Below are 26,538 nucleotides of genomic sequence, written 5' to 3'. Positions count from 1 at the left end.
GCCTGAGCCGCTCTCTTGGCTTTTTAACCTGGGCTCTATCTCAACAAACAGAAAGACCCTGATTCAACTCAGTATGTCCTAAATATATCCAGTAGAAACAGAAATAGCATTTCTCTCTTTGCATCGGTGGGGATTGTACTCAAAATCTTGCACGTGTGCTGGACAACAGAATCACCTTGAAAGAAGATTCTGAGCTAGGAATGCAGCTAAGTGGCAGAGTGCCTGCCATGTGTGCCAGACTGTGGCTTAATCCCCAGTGTGGGCAAAAGGGGGTGAGGGGATGAGGGAGAAAAACTTTTCTAGGAGGCCTCCACATCTTTTTAAAAAATTGTATTCATTCCTCTGTGTGTGTGTCCGTGTCCCCTTGTGTGGTGGTCAGAGGGTAACTTGTGGGAGTCTGTTTTCTCTTTCTATCCTGTGGGGTCTGATGATTGAGCTCAGGTCCCCATGCTTGGCGGTCAGGGATTTATGCCACTAAGCACTTTGCCAGCCTGGTAGACAAGTTCCTAACAACTGGGGGGGGGGGGTGGGGGGTGGCGAGGGGGTGGTGGTGGCAGTATTAGCTTCTGAAGAATGTTGATTCTTCCCTGGTATGATGTTCCAGCCTCCTAGAGCCTATAGGTTGGGGTGCCATTTCGTCCTGAACCAGGTGCAGGGGTGCAGTAACCTGGTCTCAAGGTGGAGTGGTCGGGAGTGCTTGGGTCTGTGCTGCTGTTTCTGCAACCTCTTACTTCTGGTGTCCAGTTACTAACAGTGATTGGGTTTTTCTGTTAGTGCTTCTCATAAGCTTCGTGTGGATCCCGCAGGGAAGGTGCAAGTGCCGGCACTTCGCAAGAGCTCTGAACTGTGTTTTCACTTTGCTTTTCCACTTTCCAAGAGTAAGGTTGGGCTGTGCACTTTGCTGACTGCTAACTGCATACAGAGAAGTTGGGGAAGTTTTGTTTTTTGAGTTAAATGTTGATTTAAATAGCAGCTCTGCTTTTCTTCATTAAACAAATTATATGATTTTTTTTACATATTTTTTTCTTGTATTTTTTAAGGTTAAACTTTCCAGTTTGAATTTAGACAACCATGCAAAGAAGAAACTTATTAAACTTGTAGGAGAGAGGTATTGCAAGACAACTGATGTGCTCACTATCACCACAGACAGGTGGGTGGAACTTTGTGGACTAGTGTTCTTCATTGTGTGTGTCTATCTCTCTGTGTGTCTGTGTGTCTATGCCTTTGTTGTGTGTGCCTCTGTGTGTGTCTGTGCCTCTGTGTGTGCAACTGTGTGTGCATGTGCACCATCTGATAATGCTGCTTTTCTGTTGATGATAGTACCTATCATTTATCTAGTTATATGATTTATGCTGGCAACTATGTAGAGTTAAAAGACTTTATAATAAGCCATGTGATGCTTTTATTTTATACTTTAAAGTGATTAGAGGCATTTGTTACTTTTTCTGTCTTACTGTTTTAAAAGTATCACATGTCATTCTCATAGGAAGTTTCACTTAATTTTGGGGTCTTAGTTCGATTTTAAAAGAGCAGCAATAGACACATAGTACCCCTCATTTTTTGAAAGAATCAGCATCTGCTCTTGCAAAAAAAAAAAAAAAGATTTATTTCTATTTTATGTATATGAATGTTTTGCCTGCGTGTATACCATGCACATACAGTGGCCTTGGAGGCCAGAAGAGGGTATCAGATCCCCTAGAACTGAAATTACAGATGGCTTTGTGAGCTGCCATGTAAGTACTGGGACCTGAACCCAGGTCCTCTGCACCAGCAGCCAGTGCTCTTACCGACTCAGCTGTCTCTCCAGCCTTGTCTGTCTGTCCTGCTTTTTAAATGGACTCGTTAGATAGGCTTGTGCTGTCCACATGGCTCGAAGCACTGAAATGGTCAAGAGAACTTCTTGGGCATATCGTATTCAAAGTTGCTTAAAGCTACTAAGCTCAAATAACCCCATTAATGATGAAAGTAAAGATAGAAATAACAACAGCATTTAATATCCTGAATATTCTCATTCTTTCTCTTTTCAAGACAGGGTCTCACTACATTGTCCTGACTGGCCTAGAACTCACTGTGTAGACCAGGATGGCCTCAAACTCGCAGAGATCCGCCTCCCACGTGTGCCACCAAGTCTAGCTATCCTGAATATTCTAAGCACAGAATTTTCCTAAGGCAGATAAAATTCAAAGAATGCTATCTGTTGTCTTAGAATGTCTTATGAATTATCTGTATGCTGAAACTTTGACCTGTTCTCTTCTTAAAGATGCCCTTTGAAGAGGCAGAACTATGACTATGCACTGTATCTCCTCACCGTCCTGTACCACGAGTCTTGGGTAAGTGTGTGTGTGTGTGTGTGTGTGTGTGTGTAGAGGGGCAAGAACATATGTGATGTACTGCAAGTGTGTATAAAATGTATGTGAAGACCGTGAGGTGATTCATTTGGCCAGTCTCAGGACAGTGTTCCTGCCGTAGGCTCCTTAGTGCTGGCATTACAGACCTGTGCTGCCATGCCCTGCTCTTAGATACAGCAGAGTGGAAGTAATGGGGGAAAGCCACAGTTCACTGAATGAGCTTTCTATTGGATTCATCCAGAGATATGGTGACTTCTCAGTGGGGCATGGTTTCCTGTGTTGACCCTTAGTGGGGACCCAGGAGAGAAGCATCTCCCTGTGTGTTAGTGGCAGCCCTCAGGGATGACCGGTGAACACATGCAGCTGTTTTCAGACTGCTCCTTAAGTTTTCATTGTTCCTAACAATGATCAGGTTTAACACAGTGAGTGGCAAGTGGAAGGAAAACAAAGCTTTATTTCAAGATTAGTAACAAAACAGCCTCCGGCTCTCTTCTGCAGGATTCTCTCCCGTGATTCATCTGCATTTTATATCCTGGCTTTGAGAAGAATGTCATCATGGTAGCAGTTAATCTCTTTCCTGTCGATTGATTGAGAACTGCCGTTGGCTTGAGATAATTAAGTTCCCTTTGAACCAAGAACATGTTTGAATTAGCTACAGGTCCATAGCTGCTGTCAAAAGAGTTAATAACAAACAATAAAAACCAGCCAGTTTGGAGTCTCTTACGTTGCCAGCTGCCTGTAAAGTGAATTTGCCAGAGGAAATGACAGGTATAAATAAATTCAGTGACAGTTGACTTCCCAGATTCTTTCTGTGGTTCTGTGACACAGAATCCAGCAAGGCTGTACTCTGGACTCATGCCTTTCATCTTTCATACTAATTACTTTGATGCCAGAGTAAGTACCACACATAACTGTCTTAAACGGCTGTAATTAGAGAATTCCTATATGAAAATTGGCACTCGATCCTTCCTGAACAGACTGCATCAGTGAAGACACAGGCACCGATGAGCCACAGAGCTCTGCAGGGCTCTAGGACGGGGTTTTACTGAATTGAATTATTTCTCCTTCACCAGCCTTCACCAGCTTGGAATTCATACTTGAAACTGATGTTGCCACCTGGTGTTTGATCCAGTGTCCAGAGTCCCTGCCCAGTCCACTGCTTTATTCTCAGTGGGCTGAACACTTAGTGTGCAGACATGAATGTCCTTTGGCTTTTTAGAGTTTCTATGGAGGCCACTTCTGGAAAAGTGTTCATCTAGACTTTAGTGTAAGAGTGTTTGCTGCGTAGCAGTCAAAGCAAGTTAACTATAGCAGTGTCAATCATCTTCCGTCAGTATAGACGTCACAAAGCATGGCTTTAGGACCCGAGGCCAGTGCTTCACATTCTTGAGTGCTGGCAGTGATGAGAGAAGCATGTTTGCTAGACCATCATCCTCAGATATGTTAGTGTTTCAGTTTGATGAGCTGTGAATCAGCCTTCGGCATGTGGAACCATGCAGACTTGGATGCTAGCCTTGGTTCTGTGACTTCTACATGGGTCATCATTCTAAGCATCAAAAGCCATGTGTAAGCTATCTAGGCTCTGATACTAGGTTTCCTTCTAAACAGAATTTTTTTGTAATATCTAGCAAATTATGAACTCTCAGGAACTGCAGTAATTAGTTAAAAATACTAAAGTGAAACTTTTTTTCTTAGAGTTTCAAGTACCATTATTGCGAATTCCTCTGAACAGCCTATCCTTAACTTGACAGAGTTGTGTCTACTGAAGCCAGGCTAGAGCGTGCGATCTAGATCTGCTCAGTCTGCCTGGCTGCAGAACCTGCTGTCCCCTGTGCAGTGTGATGTCTGTTAGCTCCCCACAGGGGAAGGAGGACTGGAGGGCTTGCACAGAGGCAGGCAAGTGCCAGCACAGGGCCAGGGGAGGCTTGGAGGCGGGGGCTGGCACCACAGGACCTTGGGGGCTCTGATGCTGAACTGCTACAAAGGCTCCTTTTTAACAATCAAACGTGGGTCTAGATTGGCGTTCACCTTACTACAGTTGTGTGTCTTAATACTGGGCATTGAGTGTGGGGCTTCCTGAACACTAGGCACGTGTTCTCCTGTAGCATGAATCTTCAAAGTTCTTATTAATAAGATCAAACCTGAGGCCAGTTATTGGGGTGAATGCTGGAATGTCAGAGAAGCAGAACAAGCCACAGCCACCTCACCTTACCAGTTCCTCAGCTGATCCTGTTTCCTCAGACTGGAAGCTTTTCAGTCCTCATCCAGAATGAATCTCAGCTGAACTGTGCTGCTCAAAAGCCTAAAAGCTTAACCAGCCAAATGCTTCTAGTTTCTGGTCCTCATGCCTTATATACCTTTCTGCTTTCTACCACCACTCCCTGGGATTAAAGGCTTGAGTCACCATGCCTGGCTGTTTCCATTGTGGCCTTGAACTCACAGAGATCCAGAGGGATTTCTGCCTCTGGAATGCTAGGATTAAAGACGCGTGCTACCACTGGCTATCCTCTATGTTTAATGTGGCTGTCCTGTCCTCTGACCCCAGATAAGTTTATTAGCATGCACAATATTTTTGGGAACACAATACCACCACATTCTCCTGCTAGGCTCTTTCCCTAGCCATCATGATGGTCTTATTGCAAAGGGAAAAAAAAGCCTGACTTTAAAAATCATGGCATCTCTAAGTTGATGTTTGTGTGAGGTGTTGGGAGCAAGCCCAGACCCTTCTGATAGCTGAACTACAACCTCAACCCAAAGTTAGATCATTTTATATTCATTAAGAGAGTTCACGCCGGGCGTTGGTGGCACACACCTTTAATCCCAGCACTTGGGAGGCAGAGCCAGGTGGATTTCTGTGAGTTCGAGGCCAGTCTGGGCTACCAAGTGAGTTCCAGGAAAGGCACAAAGCTACACAGAGAAACCCTGTCTCGAAAAACCAAAAAAGAAAGAAAGAAAGAAAGAAAGAAAGAAAGAAAGAAAGAAAGAAAGAAAGAGAGAAAGAGAGAAAGAGAGAAAGAGAGAAAGAGAGAAAGAGAGAAAGAGAGAAAGAGAGAAAGAGAGAGAGAGAGTTCACTTTAAAGGGGACCTTACAGTAAATACTTACAATAAAAATGAAGTCTTCGTTGAAGTAGAGGCATGCAAACCAGAGGATGTCTGCTGACAGGTGCAGTTGCTTGCCGACTCTTCTCTCACATAGGGTCAGGACTGGAGTCTCCCTACAGACCTGTTGATTAGTTTAGCCTCAGCACAACCCTTGCCTTGGAAAAAGAGTCCAGTAAGAAGTGGATCCTGTGGCAAAGGCGCTAACTGGCTGGGTGATGAAGCATCTGTTCTCCGGGATGCCTTCCTTTTCCCAGCCTCCCAAGAGCAGAGCCAGGTCTAATGCTGAACCTGGTGCTCGGCTGTGATTTCCTCTCCTAGGTGTTGGGCTCACCGTCAGCATCTTCCCAGTCAGCTCTCTTGTTGATTAGAAAAGGTGATGTGTGATCTTAATACCCAAGCCTTCTCCCTCTCCCCCTCCCGTACCCCTCCCACCATCAACCCCCACTGTCTCCAGTGAGCCCTTTGGGCCAACAGAGGAGTCAGCCAGGAAGTTGTGAAAGTGTTTCAAAGCAATCTTTTTTTTTTTCTTTTCTGTTTTAGTGCAGAGCATTTAGTGCGGGTCACCCTTTTTACCCTGAAAATCAAGGATGGAAGGCTGTTTTATTACAATCTAGTTTTTTTTTCTTTAAAAAAATTTTTTTATTCATTTTACATACCAACCCCAGACCTCCCTCTCATCCCTCTTCCCACTCTCCCCCCCACCCCCGCCTCTCCCCTTACAATCTTATTTTTTATGCTGTGAAATTTTGACCTACAGCAGAGGTGCCCGAGGTCACTGAGATTATCAGCAAAGGAGCACAGCCTGAACTGCTGCTAGTTCCTTCTGTCACAGCAGTGTGTGCTTTACTTTGTCCAGCTTTGACTTCCAGAATAGTCAACAATCAGAGCTGAAATAAAACCTGACCGTGCTGTTCCTGTCTTCTCAGAGTCAATAGCTGAGGAATCAAGAGTCACCTGGGTCCATGCCCACTGCCAGCCAGGCTTGTGTCCCCGCACCTGTGGAGTCCTGCAGCTTCAGGGTCAGTCTGTAGCACAGATCCAGAGGCTCTGCAGCACTTCTGTTGAAGAGCCTGACTTAATTATCTCATAATTGTTAATAAGGAAACTAATTAGAAGGTTAGCCTCTCTGAAGACAGTTTTTGTACCTGACAAGTGTGAGCAGAAGGATGGAGATGTTTGTCACACAGGAATTTGGACATCAGGTGGAAATAGCAATGTTGCCTAGAGGCAAGACCTTTCCTCCACTGCTTGCTGAGCTAAGCCTTGCTTCCCTTTCCTCCCAAGGGCTGAAATAAAACATCTGAGAGTTATCCATTCTTTTCTTCCTGTATCTAGTACATTACCAGATCTTTCCTGTTCTGGTGGAAATATCTGTTGAGCTGCTTCCCTCCTGACTTCTGCTGCTGCCCCAGTGAGCATCTTCTTGTCCTTCACGGAGTCACTGCCGCAGCCTCTTGACTGGTCCTGCCATTGCCTTCCATTTTGTCCTGTCTCCTTCATGATACCCTGGGCTTCCCAGGCTTCATGTCGAGTCTGACTCCAGTGTGTCTTTCACAGAGTGTGCCTCTTCATTCCTGGCCACTTGGGAATGTAGGCTGTGTGCTCTAGTTAGCCAGGGGTGAAGCCACTGCAGTCCCCACGTGTTGTGACTTTGCATGTGTCCTTCCGCATTATTGGTCAGCCTTTCAGATGTATGTAAGACCTTTAATACGAGGATGGCACCACTCCTGGATGTTCCCGATACTTTCGTTCCTTCCTCGGTGGACATTCTTTCATGTTTAGTACCTGTGCACACATCTGCCTCATTGGGGGCTGTTGTGAAATAATCTTTACACTATGTGAAGATGTGTTACTGGGATTGGTTTAATAAAAAGCTAACAGCCATTAGCTAGGCAGGAGGTACAGCAGGACAGACAAGAGGATGCTGTGAAGAAGAAAAGCAGGGTCACCAAGTGACCCAGAGGGAGCAAGACATGCTGGAAGATAGGTAGAGCCTCAAGCCATATGGCAATATGTAGATTAACAGAAATGGGTTGATTAAAGTTTAAGAGGTAGTTAGTAAAAAACAAAACAAAACAAAAAAAGAGGTAGTTAATAACAAACCTAAGCTATGGTCAAACTTTTATAATTAATAAGTCTCCTTGTCATTACTGAGGAGCTGGCGGTTCTGACCAAACGGTCCAGCTACAGTGGACAATGACAGTTTTTTACTCATCTGTTTCCCCAGTATCTAGTACAGTATCTGGCACACAGTACTCAGTGAAATGCTTTTAAAACTGGTCCAAACTGATTTGAACTCCTTGATATATACAGTTAAAATTTAGCCTTGACAGCTAAAATAATTGGCAGGATTTTTTATTTTTATTTTTTTTACTTCTTTTAAGAATTTTTATTTCAAATTCCCTGTTTTGTAGCTGTACAAATTACAATGTTCATTTTGTGTGTGTGTGGGAGGAGAGGCACACATATCATAGTGCCGCGTGGAAGTCAGTTCTTTCTTTCCACGTAGGTCCCAGCGATTGAACTGGGTCACCAGGCATGGCTTGGCAGCAAGTACCATCACCTACTGAGCCATCCTGCCAGCCTCGTCTTTAGTGGGTAAACTGTTTTCCCTCCTGTAGGACAACAGCGTCCTTGTCATCGTGAATAGTGGAATATTACTATGACTCATGTCCTTGTCAGCGAGCTGTAAATACAGTGGCAGGAGGTGGCAGATCTGTGTGTAGGAGGCAGTTACTTCTGCTGCTGCAGAGGGTGCTGCCTGTTGCATTAACTAGATAACATGTTCTTTGTATTAAATTTGTGCTTACAGAGGAGAAGGATATTAGGTTCAAATCAAGTTATCCTTTTGCCCTGAGATTCTTCTCACCAGGTCTCTGTGTTCTTAGAACACGCTGTTCCACCACTGAGGCCCATTGTGGTTTTGGGCAAATTATTTAATTGCTCTGGGCTTGAGTTTGCTGGTCTGTAAAACAGATGATAATAGTTGTAACTCACAGGGTTATGTGAGAGGTCAGTGAGTTAATAGTGCTGGACTCTACAACAGTGCGTGGTGTGCAGTGAGTCTCCTGGTGGCCATCTGGCTGTGTCCATGCTGCTTGGCCCTGCCTGGCCCTGATCTCTCCCCTGACTGCTGAGCTTGTGTTGGGACCTTTATGAGTCTGTATCCCTGCTGGGATTCTGCTCTGCAGCGGGCAATTGCTCGACATCAGGCCTCTTACTGGGCCGAGGCTCAGGAGGGCGCAGTGCCTGGCGCAGCAGATGGTTCATAGATTTATTGAATGAAGGAGTAAATGCATGACGGAGCCAACTGGGAAGGTGAACAGGATCACATGGAATGGAAAGTTGCTGCTTCAGAGGTGTGGTCGGTCAGGGAGAGAGGAGTGTGAGCGCGCGCGCGCGTGTGTGTGTGTGTGTGTGTGTGTGTGTGTGTGTGTGTGTGTGTGTGTGTAAGTGTGTGTGTAAGCATTCAGGGTAGGCAGGGGGAGGGTGGGTATGTGCATATGAGTGCCGCCATACCTACAGGGTCAGAGGCATCATATCCTCTGGACTGAGCCAGGTGGATAGCAGTGAGTTTGAGGCCATCCAGTGCATGTCCTATGGTTATTAATGACATTTTATTTATATTTGCATCTTCGTTTATTGCATGCTAAATATTATTTTTTCTTTCATTTAAAAAAAGATTTATTTTATCTTTAATTGTGTATGGGTTGTCTGTGTCTATGGGTATGTGCACATAAATGCAGTGCCCTCAGAGACCAGAGAATGGTGTCATGTTCCCTGGAGTTGCGTTTCTGGCACTTGTGAGCTCCTGTATGTGGGTACTGAGAACCAAACTCAGGTCCTCTAGAAGAGCTGTGTATGTCCTTATCCACTGAGCCACCTCTCCAACACTTTCATTGTTTTGAGATAAGATCTGTCTGTGAGCCCAAGCTGGCCTTGGCCTTTTACTCACAATTCCTAGATTTCTGAGCAGGTAAGATCATAGGCTTGCCCTTTACTACTGCGCCCTCAAGTTATGTTTCCCACAGCCCATAGCAGCCCCAGGTGATAGTGTCTCTCAGAAAGGATTTCCTTATCTCCATGAGCAGGCAGCATCTCAGGCTTGTTATATTCATTCTGATTGAATTGGTCTTGGCTGGGATGCAGTTTTCATGATTTAGTTTACCTCTGTTTGTCCCTTCTCTTCATCATAGCATCCAGTCTTGGGTAAGTGCCTTCTCATGTGGAGAGCGTGGCTGTCTGCTCCCTCAGAAGTTTGAGGTCTGGGTTGGTAATGGCGAGCCCCTTATAGCTTCATGATCCAGCAGCCTGGGAAGGGTGCTCTCCTCTCGGGACTCTGTGTCCTCAGCACCGTGAGATTATAGGAGATCTCACTGTGATTTTTAGAAGCCTGGCCTGGCTTGCAGCTTCCTATAAGCAGCCCAGAACTAAAGCCAGTTCTTCATGTAGCTTCCCAAATTCTGATCTAGCTTGTAAGCCCTGGCTCATACCTCAGTCTCAGAGTCCCTTTGAATAAAGCAAACTCCACTCTTAATGTGCAGAATCAGAAAATGTTCCAAGGAAGAAAGTGGCCAGTGATTGTTCAGAAGGACCTTTCTGTGTCCTTGCAGCCAGGCGTTCTCATTCATGTAGTCCTCGTGAATTCCATAATCTGCAGTGCCCTACTGGGGCGGGCTGTGACCTGGTTTTCTTCAGTTGCTCTTGCTGTGACCTGCTACATCTTGTTTTAAAGTAGCAGCTGTAGGTAGATGGGACAGCACATACTCATATCCCCGCAGTTGGCCACCCAGGAATAGTTTGCAAGTTCAAGGCCAGAGAGGAAAACTAAAGAAAGAAGAGACAATGAAATTTGCTTTAAAAAAAAAAAAAAGCTCTGTGCTTCTTAAATAGAGAATATTCCAACAGGATGTGCTTCATTAAAAAAAAAAAAGTACTGCCTTTGTATCTTTGAGAAAGTCTGGAGGGTGTTAGAGTAACTTCTGTTGTTATTTTTAGATGTGGTCTCACTATGTAGCCTGGGCTGGCCTATCTCACCTCCTGAGTGTGGGGATTAAAGGTGGACACAACCACGCCTGGCCTACTGTAGCTTCTTGTTGCCATTTATGAGCAGCCTTTCCAGTCGGCTTTGTTTGCATTGCAGTGTACCTTACGTGACATGGCACCAAGGCACCAGAACTAATAATGCAAGAACAAAAGATAAAAATAACAACAAAGCAAGTTTAGAGGATATGAAGGTATCATGACGAAAAGCAAAAGCTGTGTGCATCCATGTACATCACCCCTTCATGATTTCCTCTATCATAGCAAAAGCTGTGTGCATCCGTATACATCCGGGCTTCATGATTTCCTCTATCATAGCAAAAGCTGTGTGCATCCGTATACATCGCCCCTTCATGATTTCCTCTATCATAGCAAAAGCTGTGTGCATCCGTATACATCGCCCCTTCATGATTTCCTCTATCATAGCAAAAGCTGTGTGCATCCGTATACACCCCGCCTTCATGATTTCCTCTATCAAAGCAAAAGCTGCGGGCATTCTATACACCCCGCCTTCATGATTTCCTCTATCAAAGCAAAAGCTGCGGGCATCCTATACACCCCGCCTTCATGATTTCCTCTATCATAGCAAAAGCTGTGCCTCCAGATGTGTTCCTGATTTAATTATCATGGTGCTTTATCTTCCCTGTCATTCCCACATCTTAGAAAGATAATACTTCTATCAGTTCATTATTTTTAACATTAGAAATGTGAGATATCAGGGGGTATGGCATCAAGCACCTGTAAACCCTACTCCTGGGACACAGAAGCAGGAAGATCAGAAGTTCAAGGCCATCTGCAGCTACATGGGGAGTTTGAAGCCAGACTGGTCCATACAACACCTGGTCTAGTGTAAAATGCTGATGTACTATGGGTTGGGCCCAGCAGGACTGTCCCACTGCGTGCACTCCAGGACAGCAGCAGAGCAGCGGCTTACGTAAGGAATACCTCTGGTAACCTAGGACTAGGCACCTTCAAGAGAGCTTTCTGTCTGATACATGTGTGAGGCAGAGCAATGCCTATATGAAGCTAGAGCTTGGAAGAGTGCAGCCCTTAAAGCTGGCCGTGGGCAACAGTGCCGTGTGGGATTCTGGGTTCCTAGTATAGATGGGGCCTTGAACATAGTGTAACATTCTCTTTCCCCAGAACCAACAAGCAGAGGAACTTTGTCTTTTGATAACATTTCCTGGAGTTCTGAACTTTTCTTTTTCTTTCAGAAAACTGAAGAATGGGAAAAAAATAAGACAGAGGAAGACATGGAAGAGTATGTGTGGGAAAACAGCTCCTCAGAGAAAAATGTTCTCCAAACTCTGCTGCAGATGAGAGCCTCTGAGAGCAGTGTGGCGGCGAGCAGGGAGGAGCTGCTGGGGAGCAAAGAGGTTGAGGATTACCAGAGGTGTGTTGTTCGACTCAAGAATGAGGGCGAGACCGAGGCGAGCCTCACGCAGTACAAAGAGTCTGTGAAGAGACTGTTGAATCTGGCCTGAAGTTGGAACTAGAAGTCTGCTGTATCACTTTTATGATGTGTTAGTCACCAGTTTGATATAAATGGGAAAATATTTAAGAATGTTGTCTGTTGTCAGTTAGCATTGCCCTCTTCAGACTCCTGAGCTCTGCAGTATGCTTTTGGGGCTTTCTGGTGTACCCGAGGGCTGTGGTTTCTCCACAGTGTTCTCACTTTACTTCTACACGCCAGCTCTAGTCCTCCTCTGCTTACACGAACATAATTGTCTCTCCGCTGTTGGTGTTTCCTGATCACTTTTGATCAGTGTCTTTGGTTATTGAGGAAACCTGGCCCAGCACCTGACCAAGCGCTCAGTGCCCCTCATGGCCGGCCTCAAGGAGGGCTGCTCTCTTCCCGGACAGCAGCTAGGCAGCCATGTTGCTCCTGACTGCACCAGCTCTGTACACGCACTGCTCTGCCTTATCGACGTCATCCAACAGCAGGCAGGAAACTTGCAGGTAGCTATCCCTTTGTAATTGACCTTTCCAGTTTGCTTTGCACAACTGCATACCCTCGGTGGACGCATGGCAACTAAACACCAGCACTAATAAAAATCAGGTGTTGTTATGAGAACAGAAAATAAGGTTGACAATCCTGAAGGTTGTGAAGCCATCATGGCAAAAACTGCACATCCAGATGTGTTGGCCACTTCCTGATTTAGGCTTGTGTAAGTAGAGGATTGGAGGTTCTGTGTGGAAACAAAGTGACTGGCCATGTGACCCACCTGCAGCTGCCTGTCCTGCAGTCTGAAATTGGTCCGGTTCCTTCCGGTGGCCATTTGATGTTGCCTCAGCTCTGATCAGCATCTACTCTCTGCCTCTAGAGCTCATGGTTCCAAGCCTCACTGGCAGGAAAGACACGTGAGACCTGCCCACAGCCTTCCCTCGGCTCCTCCGGCCACCTGCCCCTGCAGTGCAGCAGCTCAGAAAGAGACAAGGGCAGGACAGGGGGCAGTGACAGGTGGACTGCAGGGCGCTGCAGTTGAGTCTTGGGGTGGGCTGTTTGTAGTGAGTGGGCGTGAACCCAGGCCTTACGCATGCCCAGCTCACACTGCCACTGAGCCTCATCCCCCAGACCCAGTCCAGGATTTTCAAGTGGATCTGGAAGTCACTGAACATTTGTGGAAAATGAAACTAGGCTTTGGAATTAGACCAAAAAGATAGATTGTAAAGAAAAAAATAGAGCTTTGAGCCTAACTGAGAGGAGTGTGTGTGGCACTTGGGGGGGGGGTGTCATTTCATAGAGATGTGAATGAAAAGCAGAGATATAAATGACCTTTTTTATTCCGCGGAGAGCATATATTTGAAGGAGTCTGTCTTTGGTGCTAGAGGGCCTACATCTGTGTTTCTAGTACTCAGAAAGCTAAGGAGGCAGGTGAGTTTTTATTTTTAACTGTATGTCTATGTATGTGACTGGTATGTGCATGTGAGTGCAGGTGTGGTGGCATTGTGTTCCCAGGGAGGCTAGAGACATTGGAACCCTGGACATGGGTCCTGGCACCGAACTCAGATCCTCTGCAAGAGCAGTCTACGCTCTTAAGCACTGAGTCATCTCTTTAGCCCCCTAATTCTTTTAAAGGCACATCACCACTTTTAAAGACTCATTTGGAGTGCAGGAAAGAAGGTGTAGAGTGTGTCTAAGGTAGGGCTGAGGTGCACATCAGGGCGCTGGTGAGGTATAATTCCACAGTGCTGTCTGCTGGTGCAGCACTGACGAGAGTGGGGTGTCCAGGCTGTGACGGAGAACTTGACTTTGTCTTTGGCCTCAGTGTGTGTTACCTCATAGGAGAATCTTTGTCTAAGGCAGGAGCTCACCTCAGAGGGTCTGAGGAGCCAGCATTGATTCAGGGTGGGCCTCTGGGTCATACAGCTGGCAGCTGTGATTGGGTCACTGACGGCCTTCCTGTGATAGAGGCACAGTAAGCACTTTGGGTAGCCAGGTACGTAGACTACAGCTATAATCCTGGCATATGCAAAGTCAAGGTCAACATGGGCTACGGGAGACACTCTCCAGAAAAAATAACAACGAAAGTCTCGGACTTGATGGGACTGTTCCGTGCAGCTGTCACACTGTGACGTTGGGAGAGTGGTGCGGCCTGACTGCAGAGAGGACCTGTGCTCGGCACTGAGCTTCCGGGACTGCGCACACCACTGTCCCTGGGCCGTGTCAGCCTAGATCCTCTTCCTGAAGGATAACTGGCTGAGCCCTGAGTTCTAAAGACTTTCAAAACCCAGGGGGTAGTTTTGTAAATACCAAAACCTGCATTTGGGTCAGAAGTGAGGACAGTCTTGGAGGTATTGCTTTAATTGTTCAGCCAGTTCGGGTTTACCCGAGGATTCGGGCTGCCATCTTCAGTGTGGGGTGGCAAGAGCTTATCTGTGTCTCTAGCCTGCCGTGTTTGCCTCTTGCCTGTCTGGTCTGCATTGCCTTCCTCTCAAGTTATCTGAAGGAGCGTTGGGTGTATTTGTTTCCTTACAAAGGTAAATAGGATTTTCTCAAATTATAGTCGTTTCTGTGAGATTCTTCAAGGAATGAAGAAACATCTGTTGTGAGAAACCCCAGGAGAAACATCTCTTGTACCTCTACTGTGTTGGAAAATCCCTAAGCAATTCAAATGAATTAAATTTGGAACTGGGCATGCTCACACATGCCTTAATCTCAGCACTTGGTAGATCAGGAGTGCTGTGGCATGTTCTGTATGCTGTGAATGTGTTGCTCTGATTGGTTGATAAATAAAATGCTGATTGGTCAGTAGCCAGGCAGGAAGTATAGGCAGGATAAACAGACAAGGAGAATTCTGGGAAGTGGAAGGCTGAGTCAGGAGACGCCAACCCGCTGTTCAGGGACCAGCATGTAATGGCACAAGGTAAAGCCACAGAACACGTGGCAACATACAAATTAACAGAAATGGGCTAAGTTTAAATGAAGAGCTAGTCAGTGGTAGGTAGGCCTGAGCTAATAGCTGAGCAGTTTTGATTAATATAAGCCTCTGAGTGATTATTTTCTAAGTGGCTGTGGGGTCTGTGGGTCTGGGCAGGACCAGAGAAAACTTCAGCTACACAAAAGTCCAAAGTTATCCTCTGCTGCATATCAAGACCCTCTCAAAACAGCAAAAAATGGGGCTGGATGGTGGTGGTGTACACCTTTAATCCCAGTTCTCAGGAGGCAGAGGCAGGTGGATCTCTGAGTTTGAGGCCAGCCTAGTCTACAAAGGGAGTTCCAGGACAGCCAGGGAAACCCTGTCTTGAAAAAAAAAAAAAATGTAAATAACTTTTAAAAGACTATTCAAATAATGTGTAGACACAGTTTCTTGAGTTATTTCTTTAAATACAATTTGAGAGGCCAAGAATCCCAGAAGTACTACCACATATATGCTTGAATAAAGCTTATAATTTAAATCTGGATATTCTTCCCACAAATGATGTGGAACTTTATAATGTGTTAGGAAAGAAGTTAACAGAATTTATGAAGCCTAATATTTTGAATCATGAGCAAGTCAAAGTAAGTTTTTTAATCAGATTTTTTTGCTTGATACTGATAGATTTTTTTATATTTGTGAATTAAATGTGTGTGCACATGCCTGTGTATGTGTGGGTGTATATGCATGTTTGTAGGGGGGGCTTGGTGGTGTCTGGGTCGATGTCAGACACCAGCCTATGGGAGGTGGTTCTTCTGTGGGTCAGGGGTTGAAAGCCTGGGGTTAGGCAAACTCTCTGGCCCTTCCTTTATATATTAAAAGAAATTGCTACTTTCTACCCAGTGTTGTGACCAGAGCCTTCCTCTGTCCTGCCCTGTCCCGTAGCCATTTCCAAATAATCACTCAGAAGCTTATATAAATTATAAATGTTTGGTCAATGGATCAGGGTTATTACTGACTAGCTCTTACATTTAAACTAACCCATTTCTATTAATCTGTGCATCGCCACGTGGCCTGTGGCTTACCTGTTCTCTGACATCTTGCTCCTTGGTTGGCTAGATCGAATCTGCCCTGACTCTGCCCCTCTTCATCCCAGTCCTCAGCTTGATTTCTCACCTAACCTTATCCTGCCTGGCTATTGGCCAAAACAGCTTTATTTACCAACCAGTGAGAGCAATACATATTCACAGTGTACAGAAAGACATCCCACAGCATAGTGTCAACACTGGGGAAAGAGAAAAGGACATCCTTTAAGCCAGTGGGCAGTTTGTTCTTAACATCTGAGGTAACAGTGTTCTTTTAGTCTTTTTTTCCTTTAATTTTTCTTTCATCTTTTTAAGTTTAATTTTTTAGTCTTGTGGTGGATATCGTTGCATTTATTGGTGTATACGTGTGTGTGTGTGTGTGTGTGTGCATGCACACATGCCGCCATACTCTCTGGAGTATGTTCTTCTTTCACTGGGTGGGTCCCAGGGATTGAAGCATTAATCACTTGACCTGAAAAGCAGGGAGTGTTTGCAGCTACGTTGATGCCTGAGCTCATTTTTCCAAACCTCGAGTCAGTTTTTATCACCATTACAGTCACTGAGAATTGGCTTTGAGCCAGGCTACCTGTGTCCCTCTTTCCTCCGCTTCCCCTCTCCCATTCCATTTTCTCTGAAAAGATGGTCTCACACAGGCTAGGCTGGCCTTAAACTCACTCCTGATCCTGCCTCCATCTTCAGGGTGCTGGGATCACATGTGCTGTCCTTCCAACTGTGGTTCCCTCCTGTCCCTCCCCACCTCCCCTCCCCTCTCCTCCCCTCTCCTCCTTCTCAGTTCAGGAAATGGAAATCATCAGGAAAGTAGACAATTTTACCAAACCTTGGCCATCTGGTAGGACTCAGGTTTCTGGCATAGCTTTATTTTTTTTTTTTAACCAAAATGTTCGTTATTTTCTTACAGAAAGCTGACAACACACTCAAAGCCCATAACCTGGCTCCAGCTTTAGGAACTCTCCTTCAGTGTATCATCCTGACCTCTGCTGTCCCAGGCGATACCAGCCCTGCTGCTCTCTGCAGCACCTGGATGCCCCGATGACCACACAGCAGCAGAGGCAGACGATGGCAGCGCCCAGGGCCACAGAAGCCAGCCAGGCCCCTGCGGTCACTGGCGCTCCATCCTGAGGCACTTCATCCTCAGCTGTGTGGTTTCCACTGTGGGACCCCTTTGTTCTGTTCAGTAATTGTTGGCTAATGTTGAGTCGGGATTGGCTGGGCACCTGAGAAACTTTTGTGTCTGTGGGTCCAAAGAAAGGAGAAATAGTCATGTTATCTGGACTATGGGTGAAGTCTGTGCTTGGTGACTCCATGTTGACCTTGGTAGCAGGGGACACATTCACAGAAATGAATCTTATCCCCAGATCTGTGGTTGACTTCCTGGAATAACTGATGCCTGTGTTTGTACCCGGATCTTGATGTGTAGTAGACACAGCAGCCTCTGTGGACAGCAGCATGTGCTTTGTCCCATCTGTGTGTCCTTTGTTACCTACATTCAGAGCTTTTAGAATTCGCAGTCTATCCCACCAGTCAGACGAGGAGCGGGTGTTTGGGTATGTGGGGGATGGATGCTCAAAAACCAGCAAATCTGGATCTATGCCTGAAAGATAAATAAGATCATTTAATGTTTTAAAAATAACACTTTTTATTTATCTGAAAAAATTCAGGAAAGTATGTACATTGTATTAGGTTTAGTTTCAGTGAGAGGGTCTTAGGCACAGCCTGTAAGTTCTGAGGCTTTGCCTCGCTGCGTCCCTGGGCTGAGCCAAATTCCAGTTCTAGATCCACAGACTCCTAAGGTTGGAGCAGGCTGGGTGCCGAGTTTATCCAGTGTCCGGGGACACTCTCTGCTATGGACAAATATGGCTGTACTGAGAAGAAGGCTTTGTGTACAAAGGAGGCTTTGTGCCAGGGTTCTCCTGCTGCCAGCAGCCATGGGACACTATATGCCACTTTAAATTTAAGCAGGCAAAACAGAGCCAGGGAAGGAGGCCCTTTGAAGTTGAACAAAGCCAGCAGCCATGCCTCTCTGTTTGGGTTTTGCATCTTCTCCTTTTTCTGTTGGGAATGCCCAAACACTTGTTTTTAGGGGGAAAGAAAAAAAAAAAAGCCTGTGTAGCTTTCCAGTACTCCTGCCAGGGAGTACTTTCTGTCTGTCTGTCTCCCTCCCTCCCTGTCCCTTTCCTTCCCAACTTTGGCTTCTGATGTCTCATCCCTCATCATTGTGTAAAACATAAGCTTCTGAGGCAGTGACTTCTGACTTCCTGGTCACTGTCTCCTGTCAGGTGTCTTTGGCACCCTGGGACCCTCTTTTGAGTCTCCCTGGCAGTCCACCTGGACTGTCTGCCTCCCTTTAGACTTTGGCTGTTTTGTAGGCTCCATGGTCTCCATCTTCTCGGCCAGTTTTTGTTGTCAGCCAGAGCCTCCTGGGAAGAAGGGACTTCTCAGCAGTAGCTAATTCCACTGAGAAATTACCCTCCATCAAACTGGCACGTGGGCATGTCTGTGGGACGTTGTTTGATTGATGGTTGATGTAGGAGGGCCCAGCCACTGTGGGCCCAGGCTGTATAAAATCTAGCTGAGCTCAAGCCTGGGAACAAGCAAGAGAGGAGACTGGTAAGTGCTCCTGTCTCAAGTTCAGCCCTGACTTCCCTTGGTGATGGGTTGTGAGCTGGGCGTCATAGGATTGTAAAATGGTAGTGGTGGCACACACCTTTAATCCCAGTGCTCGGGAGGCAGAGGCGTTCAAGGCTAGCCTGGGCTACAGAGTGAGTCCCAGGACAAGCCAGGGCTACACATGAAGCCAGCCCACACATACACACCGTTAGTTGGCTTTCCTGTTGCTGTGATAAAACACCATGGACAAGTGGCTTCCAGAAGGAGTTTATTTTGGCGTGTGGTTCCAGAAGTGAGAGAGCACCGTGGCCAGGAGAGTCACATCTTCAAATGCAAGCTGAGGCAGAGAGCGAACTCAAAGGCAAGGCTGTCTAGTCTCCGGGCCTGACCCAGTGGCACGCTTCCTCTAGCAAGGCTGCACCTTCTAACTTTCCCAGACACCACCAACTGGGAACCAAGCTTTCAAGTACCCAAGCCTGTGCGATACTTACACTCCAACACTGCACCCCACAAGCTGCTTTTAGTGTGGCGTTTATCACTGCCACAGAAAGCCAACTACAACACCATCCTTAGTCTTCAGTGGGTTTTCCCTTCACTGCCCCCACACACAGAAATTCCACAGCTCCCCACCGTGCTGAAGGCACTGCAGACATGTTTCCATGTCTTCCTCTTTCACGCACTTGTTCTCCCAGCGTGCTATGGGACGCTTCACCCGAGCACGCGGCATCCTCTCCCAGGATGCCCAGAGCCAAACCCTGACCTCAGCTTCTTGCCTCCCCTCCCCCACCACTCATCCTGCACAAGCTCATCAGGGGTTGACCCTTCCCTCCTCGCCATTTTCTTCATTTAAAGGGTAACAAGGGTGGGGGCGTGGCTCGGTGGGGAGCCCCAGGTTCGATCCCCAGCACCACACACACTCCTAATAGATCTTTCTTTCCAGTGTTCAGGTGCTTCCTTTGTGACAGTCGCCACTGCCTTGTCAGTGCCAATTCTTCCCTGACTGTGTCTGACCTGTATCCTGAATGTTACCCACCTAGACCAAGGCAATTATACATAGCTCTTTAATCTCAGTGTTTTCTCATTCCATGCTTTTGTTGATTCCTTATTTCTTTTTGTTGAGACAGGGCCTCACTATGTAGCCCAGGCTGGCCTTGAACTAGTGATGTTTCTCTCTAGCTAGAGTGCTGGGACTACAAGTGAGGCCACCATACCCGGATCCCTATTTCTGATAAAGTTAACCTGAAAACACCACTCTGGCCTCCTGGAGCCATATTTCCACTGTGGCTCCTAATGTCCCCCATCTGACCAGGTCAGATTTCCCACTGTCCTGATAATGGTTCAGAGCTCCTTGCCTGCCTCTGCCTGGTCTCACTTTCTACTGTTTCCTCTTCTGGTCTTTGTGCTGAGGCAGTACCATGTGCATGTGTGCATGCGTGCGTGTGAGTCTCTGGGAGTGTGTGTGTGTGAACACACACGTGTGCAGGGGCACATGTGGAGATGAGAGAGATGGGTTGCTGGAAAAGGACAGCCTGGGTACTTAAGCCTGGTGTTGCCAGTTTCAAGGCTGCAAGTGCTTCCTGGGTACTAGCACTCTCTTCCAAGGTCTTATGAGGCAGTCCTTACCTGCTGTTATGTTGTACAGAATGGCACTGGTCCCAGGCTCCAGAATGCAGCTCTCCAGAGTTGGGCAGTGGACATGGAGGCAGTTGACATTGTCGTGGATGGGATCATGGAAGAAGACAGCCACATTACAGGAAACTGTAAAGGCCAAGGGCATCTGCATAGGTTGCTGGCTTCCCTCAGTTGGTGTGTGTGTGAGGGAGTCAGAGTCTTGCTATGTAGTCCGGGTGGGCCTCCAACCTGTCATCATCCTGTCTTAGCCTCCTAATGTTGGGGTCCAGTCACATGGGCTCTGAGTAACTTCTATTTCTTTCTGGAACACCGAATTAACCCAATCTTGTGCTGTGCTTAAAAACTACTGAAACTGGCCAGTCGGTGGTGGCATACACCTTTAAAATCCCAGCACTTGGAAGGCAGAGGCAGTTGGATCTTTGTGAGTTAGAAGCCTGCCTGGATTATAGAGTGAGTTCCAGGACAGCCAGGACTATTACACAGAGAAGCCTTGTCTCGAAAAACAAGCAAAATTGAAGCTATATAATATACCAATTTGAAAGAAAATATTACTTTAAAGTACTCTCTGATATATCCCTTTCCACAGAGGATACCTGGAATTTTTGTTTGTTTGTTTGGTTGGTTTTTTGAGACAGGGTTTCTCACAGAGATCTGCCTGCCTCTACCTCCTAAGTGCTGGGAATCACACCACCCAGCACTGGTTTTGGTTTTTTGAGACAGGATCTTGCTAAGTAGCTCTAGCTGGCCTCTCTGGAACTTGTCATGTAGACCAGTCTGAACTCAGGCCTTGCAGCCTCCCACCTGAGTGCTGCAACTGTAAATGTGAGCCATGTAATTAGCCTTAAATTGATGGGCTGATTATTTATAGACAGGGACTTACTGTGTAGCACTGGCTGGCCTTGAACTCACTATGTAGACCAAGCTGGCCTCAGAAAACTCAGAGATCTGCCTGCCTCTATCTGCCTCTACGTGCTGAGATTAAAGACACGCACCACCATACCTCACAGAATCATTATATTTTAGTCTTAGTATTTTTTGTGCATGCAAAGCATCAGTTGTCTACACAAAGCTTTGGAAAGTACCCGTCTGGTTTCCAGGTACAACATGTTGTCTGAATGCTGAGGTCCTGGGGCCACAGAGGAGGAAGGACCCAGAAGGGAAGCTGTAACCACTGACAAGGGAAGGACAGGGTTGGAGAGCCAGGGGACCATGTGACACCTGAGGGTGTGGCTCTGGGAACAACCCTTACCCCAGGAGCCAAATCAGTGTCTTAAAGAGAAGCATGCTGATGTCTAGGATTATTATTATAGTGTATCTGCATGTCACACACTCATGTTGGCCTCCCTTTTCTAAATCTGCTCCTTAAAATGTACTGTGTTGTTTCTGGAAACCCAGAGTCAGTCACTGGGTGCACAACTTTGAGTGCACCCTCCCTAACATGCAGTGGGACTTCATTCCCATTGCAGAGCAGGCACAGAACCACGCAGTGCGTCAGCTGGCTCAGAGGTACCACACATTCTAATACTGCAGGATTGCAGAGACACAGTATGCCAGGGCTCAGGGCTGAGGTTGGGGAGGGCACTGTGCTATGAAGTGCCCTCAGGAGGGTTAGCCATGGGGAGCCACAGCTCCACTCTCATTTCTGGGACACCCTTGGGTTTCTGCATTCCTTATCTTTTCCAGAGGAGAAATAAAAAGACAAAATTAATTACTAATGTTTCACTAATCTACTGGGTTGCAAAAACAGTCCCCAAGGATGGTTCTGGGAAGTTATAAGAGAGAGGAACTGAAAACATTCTTACTTAATATTTAGATTTGTGATAAAGTCATTGATGTGGTAGAGAACAATATTGTTTTGTTTGAGGTAAGATCTTACCGTATAGCCTAAGCTGGCCTTGAACTCAGACTTATTATGAATCCCAAGGTGACCACAATTTCAGACAATCCCCCTACCTCAACCTCCCAAGTGCTGGGATTACAGGCATCAGCCACCACATCTGACTTACAGAGAGTGATTTTATTGGAGATAATTCTTTTTATGAAAGATTTGTTTTGACTCTTTGATTATGTGTATTTGTATCTGTGAGAGGGGAAGTATGCGACATCACTGTGAGTACCTGTGGAGAACAGAGACATCTGATCCCTGGCGCTGGAGTCACAGATGGTTGTGAGTCACCTAATGTGGGTGCTGGGAACTGAACCCAGGCCCTTGTAAGAGTCATAGGAGCTCTTAAGCCCTGACATCTCTCCAGCTCTTTAAAATGGCCTCTATGGAACCAGGAATGTGGTGCCCACCGACAGCCTCAGCTTTCCGGAGGCCAAGGTGGAAGGAAGGATCACGACTGAGTTAGGGTAGCCTGGCCTACTTCGAGGAAGGGAGAGGAGGGAAGAGAGGGAGATCAGGAAGGAGACCTTAGATTTCATGAGTCAGTTCTCCAGCTGTGGACAGGAAAGTGACAAGCCTGGGCCCTGCCTCCCTGCCCTGACTCACAGGCTGCTGAGGTGTGTCCCGATGACAGACAGCCCCGGACTGTTTTTTTCTATGTAATGGTGTGTGTGTGTGTGTGTGTGTGTGTGTGTGTGTGTGTGTTATATGTGAGTGAGGAGTGTGCATGGGTGTGAGTGTGCACGGGTGTGAGTGTGCATGGGTGTGAGTGTGCACGGGTGTGAGTGTGCACGGGTGTGAGTGTGCACGGGTGTGAGTGTGCATGGGTGTGAGTGTGCACGGGTGTGAGTGTGCACGGGTCAAAGGACAGCCTTGGGTGTCAGCCCTCTTCCACCTTGTTTGAAGCACAGCCTGTGTTTCCCCACTGTGTACCTTAGCTGGCCGGTGAGCTATCCAGGACTCCCAGTAACTGTGGATATCACTCTATACAAGTAAAACACTGATGGCCAGTGACCAGGCAGGAAGTATAGGCGGGACAAGGAGAGAGGAGAATTGGGGAAACAGGAAGAAGGAGGGAGAGACACTGCAGCCACCGCCAGGTCAAGCAGCATGTAAAGACGCCGATAAGCCACCAGCCACGTGGCAAGGTATAGATTTATAGAAGTGGGTTAATTTAAGATAAAAGAACAGTTAGCAAGAAGCCTGCCACGGCCATACAGTTTATAAGTGATATAAGCGTCTGAGTGTGGTGGTAATCTAATTGTACTGAAATATTATTTTGATTGTATGTTAATAAATAAAGTTGTCTGGGGGTCAGAGCTATTAGAGCCATAGCAAGAGTGTGGCGGTGGTGGCACACGCCTTTAATCCCATAAGATCTCTGTGTGTTCAGGGATACAGTCAGCATTGGAGACATATACCTTTAAGACCTAGGGGGCTGTACATTCAGACAGTGACGAGGCAGTCATGTGTTTGGGTTTACAACCAATGAGAAGGCAGAACGACATACTATAAAAAAACAAACCGACAGGAAGTAGGTCTCTTTTCGCGAAGCTGGGACAGCAGAAGGAAGGGTGAGATTTAGCTCTGAGCTCTGACCTCTCGACTTTCTCTTTTACATTGTTTCTGTGTTTCTTATTTAATAAGACGGTTGGTTACATCTACATCTGAGTGATTATTTTATACGTGGATTGTGGGACTGCGGGGCTTGGTGGAACCTGGAGAGAAGCCCTCCAGCAACACCCGGTCTTTGCATCCCATCTCCCACCTCCCTTTATGGCCACTGGGGATTATAGATGCTCTCTCCCTCTCTCCTTCCCTCCCTCCTTCCTTCCTTCCTGTGCCCAGCTTTAAGTGGATTCTGGGGATTCAAACTCAGGACCTCACACTTGTCTGGCAAGCACTTTAACCACTAGGCCATCTGTTTTGTTTTTATTTCACCAGATCTCATGTATCCCAGGCTGGCCTCAAACTTGCTGCCTAGCTGAGGACACCCTTGAACTTCTCATCTCCCTGCTTTCTCCCGAGTGTTGAGACTACAGATGTGGGGCACCACTCTGGGTTTAGGTGCTGGAGAGGGAACCCAAGGCCTCCAGCATGCTAGGAAAGCACCCTACACACTGAATCACAACCCCAGCCCTTGACTGTGCTGTGAAAAGGTCCTTTATCAAATTTGTTGCTCTTTGTGTCTCATTAGCTTTGAAGGTCGTGGCCTGTGACAAGTCTCTCGAACCATGATCCCTGAAAATCTGCTGCTCTCTCCAGAACACTCCAAATTTTATTTCAGAACTTTGCATATATAATGGATAAGTGATATCTTCAATAAATAATCTGTATCGAATTATGGTTAAAAAGAAGGTGGGGTTGTTCCAACAAGACACTGTTTTGCTCTTCTGTCCAGGTAGCTTTAAAATTAGGGAAGACTGAAAATGAAAGTGTCTTCAGGCAGTTGTGACCTTGAAGGCTTTGATGTGGGTATACGGGAGATAGTTACCTCTAAATCCCATTTATTATAGAGGAAAGCTGTCTATTAGGGAAATTTGAAGATAGCATGATCCATACTCTAACCTCCTATCCAGTACGCTCCACATTTCTTAGGGATTCAAGAGACATATGTATGACACTAAAACCACCAAAGTTATTTTAAGAAAAATTATTAAACTAGGTGTGGTGGTGCATGCCTAGAATTCCAGCACTTGGGATTTGGAGATGAAGGACCAAGAGTTCAAGGCCAGCCTCCACTGAAAAGTGAGTTCAAAGTGGGCTGGATGAAAGCTTGTCTCAAGCAAACCAACAAACACCTCGTGAACTCACAGCTGTACAAGACCAAAGCAAGATCAAGCCAGTCGGCATTCCACCGTGGGGCCCCCACCCCTAACTGAGTCACGAAGATCTCCTTCAAAACCACCTGCTCTGATGCCTCCCCATCGGGCTCCTCCCAGGTCCTCGCTGGTCCTCCCCCTCTGCCTGGGCCCGTGCTCCGATCCCGGGGTCCTCGCTGGTCCTCCCCCTCTGCCTGGGTCCGTGCTCCGGTCCCGGGGTCCTCGCTGGTCCTCCCCCTCTGCCTGGGTCCGTGCTCCGGTCCCGGGGTCCTCGCTGGTCCTCCCCCTCTGCCTGGGCCCGTGCTCAGATCCCGGGGTCCTCGCTGGTCCTCCCCCTCTGCCTGGGCCCGTGCTCCGATCCCGGGGTCCTCGCTGGTCCTCCCCCTCTGCCTGGGCCCGTGCTCCGATCCGGGGTCCTCGCTGGTCCTCCCCTTCTGCCTGGGCCCGTGCTCCGATCCCGGGGTCCTCGCTGGTCCTCCCCCTCGTGCGCTGACACCACCCTCGATGGGCTCACCATCCTTCCTGAGACAGCAGCTCCGGCTGCACTTCTGGCCGGTGCTCTCCGAGTAATACTTGAGGAACTGGGCCCCCAGCCTCTGAGATTCCTCTAGGTCCAGGAGCAGCCCTGGGAAGCGGCGGATCCAACAGTCTCTGTAGAACACTGAGGGCGAGCAGAGCCCGCGCACGGAGCAGGCCAGCCCCAGCAGCAGCAGCCCCGCCGCCTGCATCTCTGGGAAGGGAGGCCGCTGGAGCTGACCGCGGGCCGCGCCAGGGCGTCCTTCCGCAGCGGCCTCTCTGCACCTTTGTCCTGTGCCGCTGAGCCCCGGGAGAGCGCTGGCCTGCGGCCTCGTCTCTGAACCCTCTCCAGCAGGTTCGGTGTTCTGACCCTTCCCCTCTCAAGACAGGGATGCTCGCCTCGGCTTTTCTTCTTTCTCTGGGAGTGAAGAGTCACAGACACCTTTTCCTAGGCAGATAGGAAGGCCAGGAGAAACCCGAGCCCAGAGTCCTGCTGAGAAAAACAATTACCCAGTCTCTTGACATCAGATTAAGGGAGGCTCTGTTTCCAGAAACAACTCCTTGTTTTGTGAGGTGTTCAGTATAGGCCAAGGGCTGGTGACTTCATTTTTTACACTTCTGTTGTTCAGGCTCCGGAGAAAACCAGTTCATGTACTTATTTGACTTTCAAAAACTTGAAAGAAAAAAATAGAAAAAGGAATATATTTAAAATGTTTAATATTTCCATGGCTGGAATCCGACTGTATACTTATTTTTATTCTTATTCTGGTTACTTCTTAGGGCCAGTAGTTTTCATGCAAGCCAGTCATGAGCTTTCTTCCTAAAAGAGACGAAGGGGTCAGCCTTTCTACCTCACCCCTGCACCCCGAGTGCTCGTAATGTAGGTGAAATACAGCAGCCTCTCAGGGGCGTCTGTGGCTTCTCAGGCCTGGCAACCCGAGCTCCATGTCCAGTAACCCCCGTCAAGGTAGAACAGAGCCGACTCCACGGAGCTGTTCTCCAACCTGCGCACATGTGCCTGCCTCCTCACTGCACATCACACGCGCGTGAGCACACGCACGCACTCACGCTCACATGTACACAGGCATGCACACACGCACATTCTCACACACCATAGTG

The 26,538-nt window shown here is 47.3% G+C and overlaps 2 protein-coding genes across 3 annotated transcripts in view; one reads left to right on the top strand and one right to left on the bottom strand.

The window, feature by feature from the left end:
* The window catches only part of Mrps35 (mitochondrial ribosomal protein S35), a 35,536-nt gene extending 23,479 nt beyond the window's left edge, over positions 1-12,057 (top strand). Inside the window, exons 6-8 of the mRNA XM_028891628.2 lie at positions 1,041-1,150; positions 2,261-2,330; positions 11,708-12,057. Of these exons, the coding sequence (XP_028747461.1) occupies positions 1,041-1,150; positions 2,261-2,330; positions 11,708-11,977 (450 nt within the window). The 3' untranslated portion in view covers positions 11,978-12,057. The remainder of the gene's footprint in view (positions 1-1,040; positions 1,151-2,260; positions 2,331-11,707) is intronic.
* A 4,736-nt stretch (positions 12,058-16,793) lies between these two features.
* Mansc4 (MANSC domain containing 4) lies at positions 16,794-26,087 on the bottom strand. Of its 2 annotated transcripts, XM_028891627.2 has the most exons (3): positions 25,418-26,087; positions 20,188-20,322; positions 16,794-17,548 (listed from the first exon to the last, which is right to left on the bottom strand). In XM_028891627.2, exons 1-3 carry the CDS (start codon positions 25,629-25,631, stop codon positions 16,920-16,922), a joined length of 978 nt encoding a protein of 325 aa, XP_028747460.1. In that variant the 5' UTR covers positions 25,632-26,087; the 3' UTR covers positions 16,794-16,919. The 2 variants fall into 2 exon arrangements, with proteins under 2 accessions (XP_028747460.1, XP_037059867.1); XM_037203972.1 differs by lacking the exon at positions 20,188-20,322.
* Positions 26,088-26,538: the final 451 nt, after the last annotated feature.

The sequence above is a fragment of the Peromyscus leucopus genome, chromosome 3, assembly GCF_004664715.2.
Source record: "Peromyscus leucopus breed LL Stock chromosome 3, UCI_PerLeu_2.1, whole genome shotgun sequence".
NCBI classification, from domain to species: Eukaryota; Metazoa; Chordata; class Mammalia; order Rodentia; family Cricetidae; genus Peromyscus; species Peromyscus leucopus.
Note: the sequence above shows the minus strand (reverse complement) of the source record. Positions and strands in the feature narration are given on the sequence as shown.

Bases quoted from the DNA above. Each gene is read 5' to 3' on its own strand.
- Mansc4 (XM_028891627.2), bottom strand. From the start codon at position 25,631: ATGCAGGCGGCGGGGCTGCTGCTGCTGGGGCTGGCCTGCTCCGTGCGC. The intron at 20,323-25,417 runs GTGAGCCCATCG...TGGCCTTTACAG, and splicing joins CTGCTGTCTCAGGAAGGATG to TTTCCTGTAATGTGGCTGTC. The intron at 17,549-20,187 runs GTAAGGACTGCC...TTTATCTTTCAG, and splicing joins TCTGTACAACATAACAGCAG to GCATAGATCCAGATTTGCTG.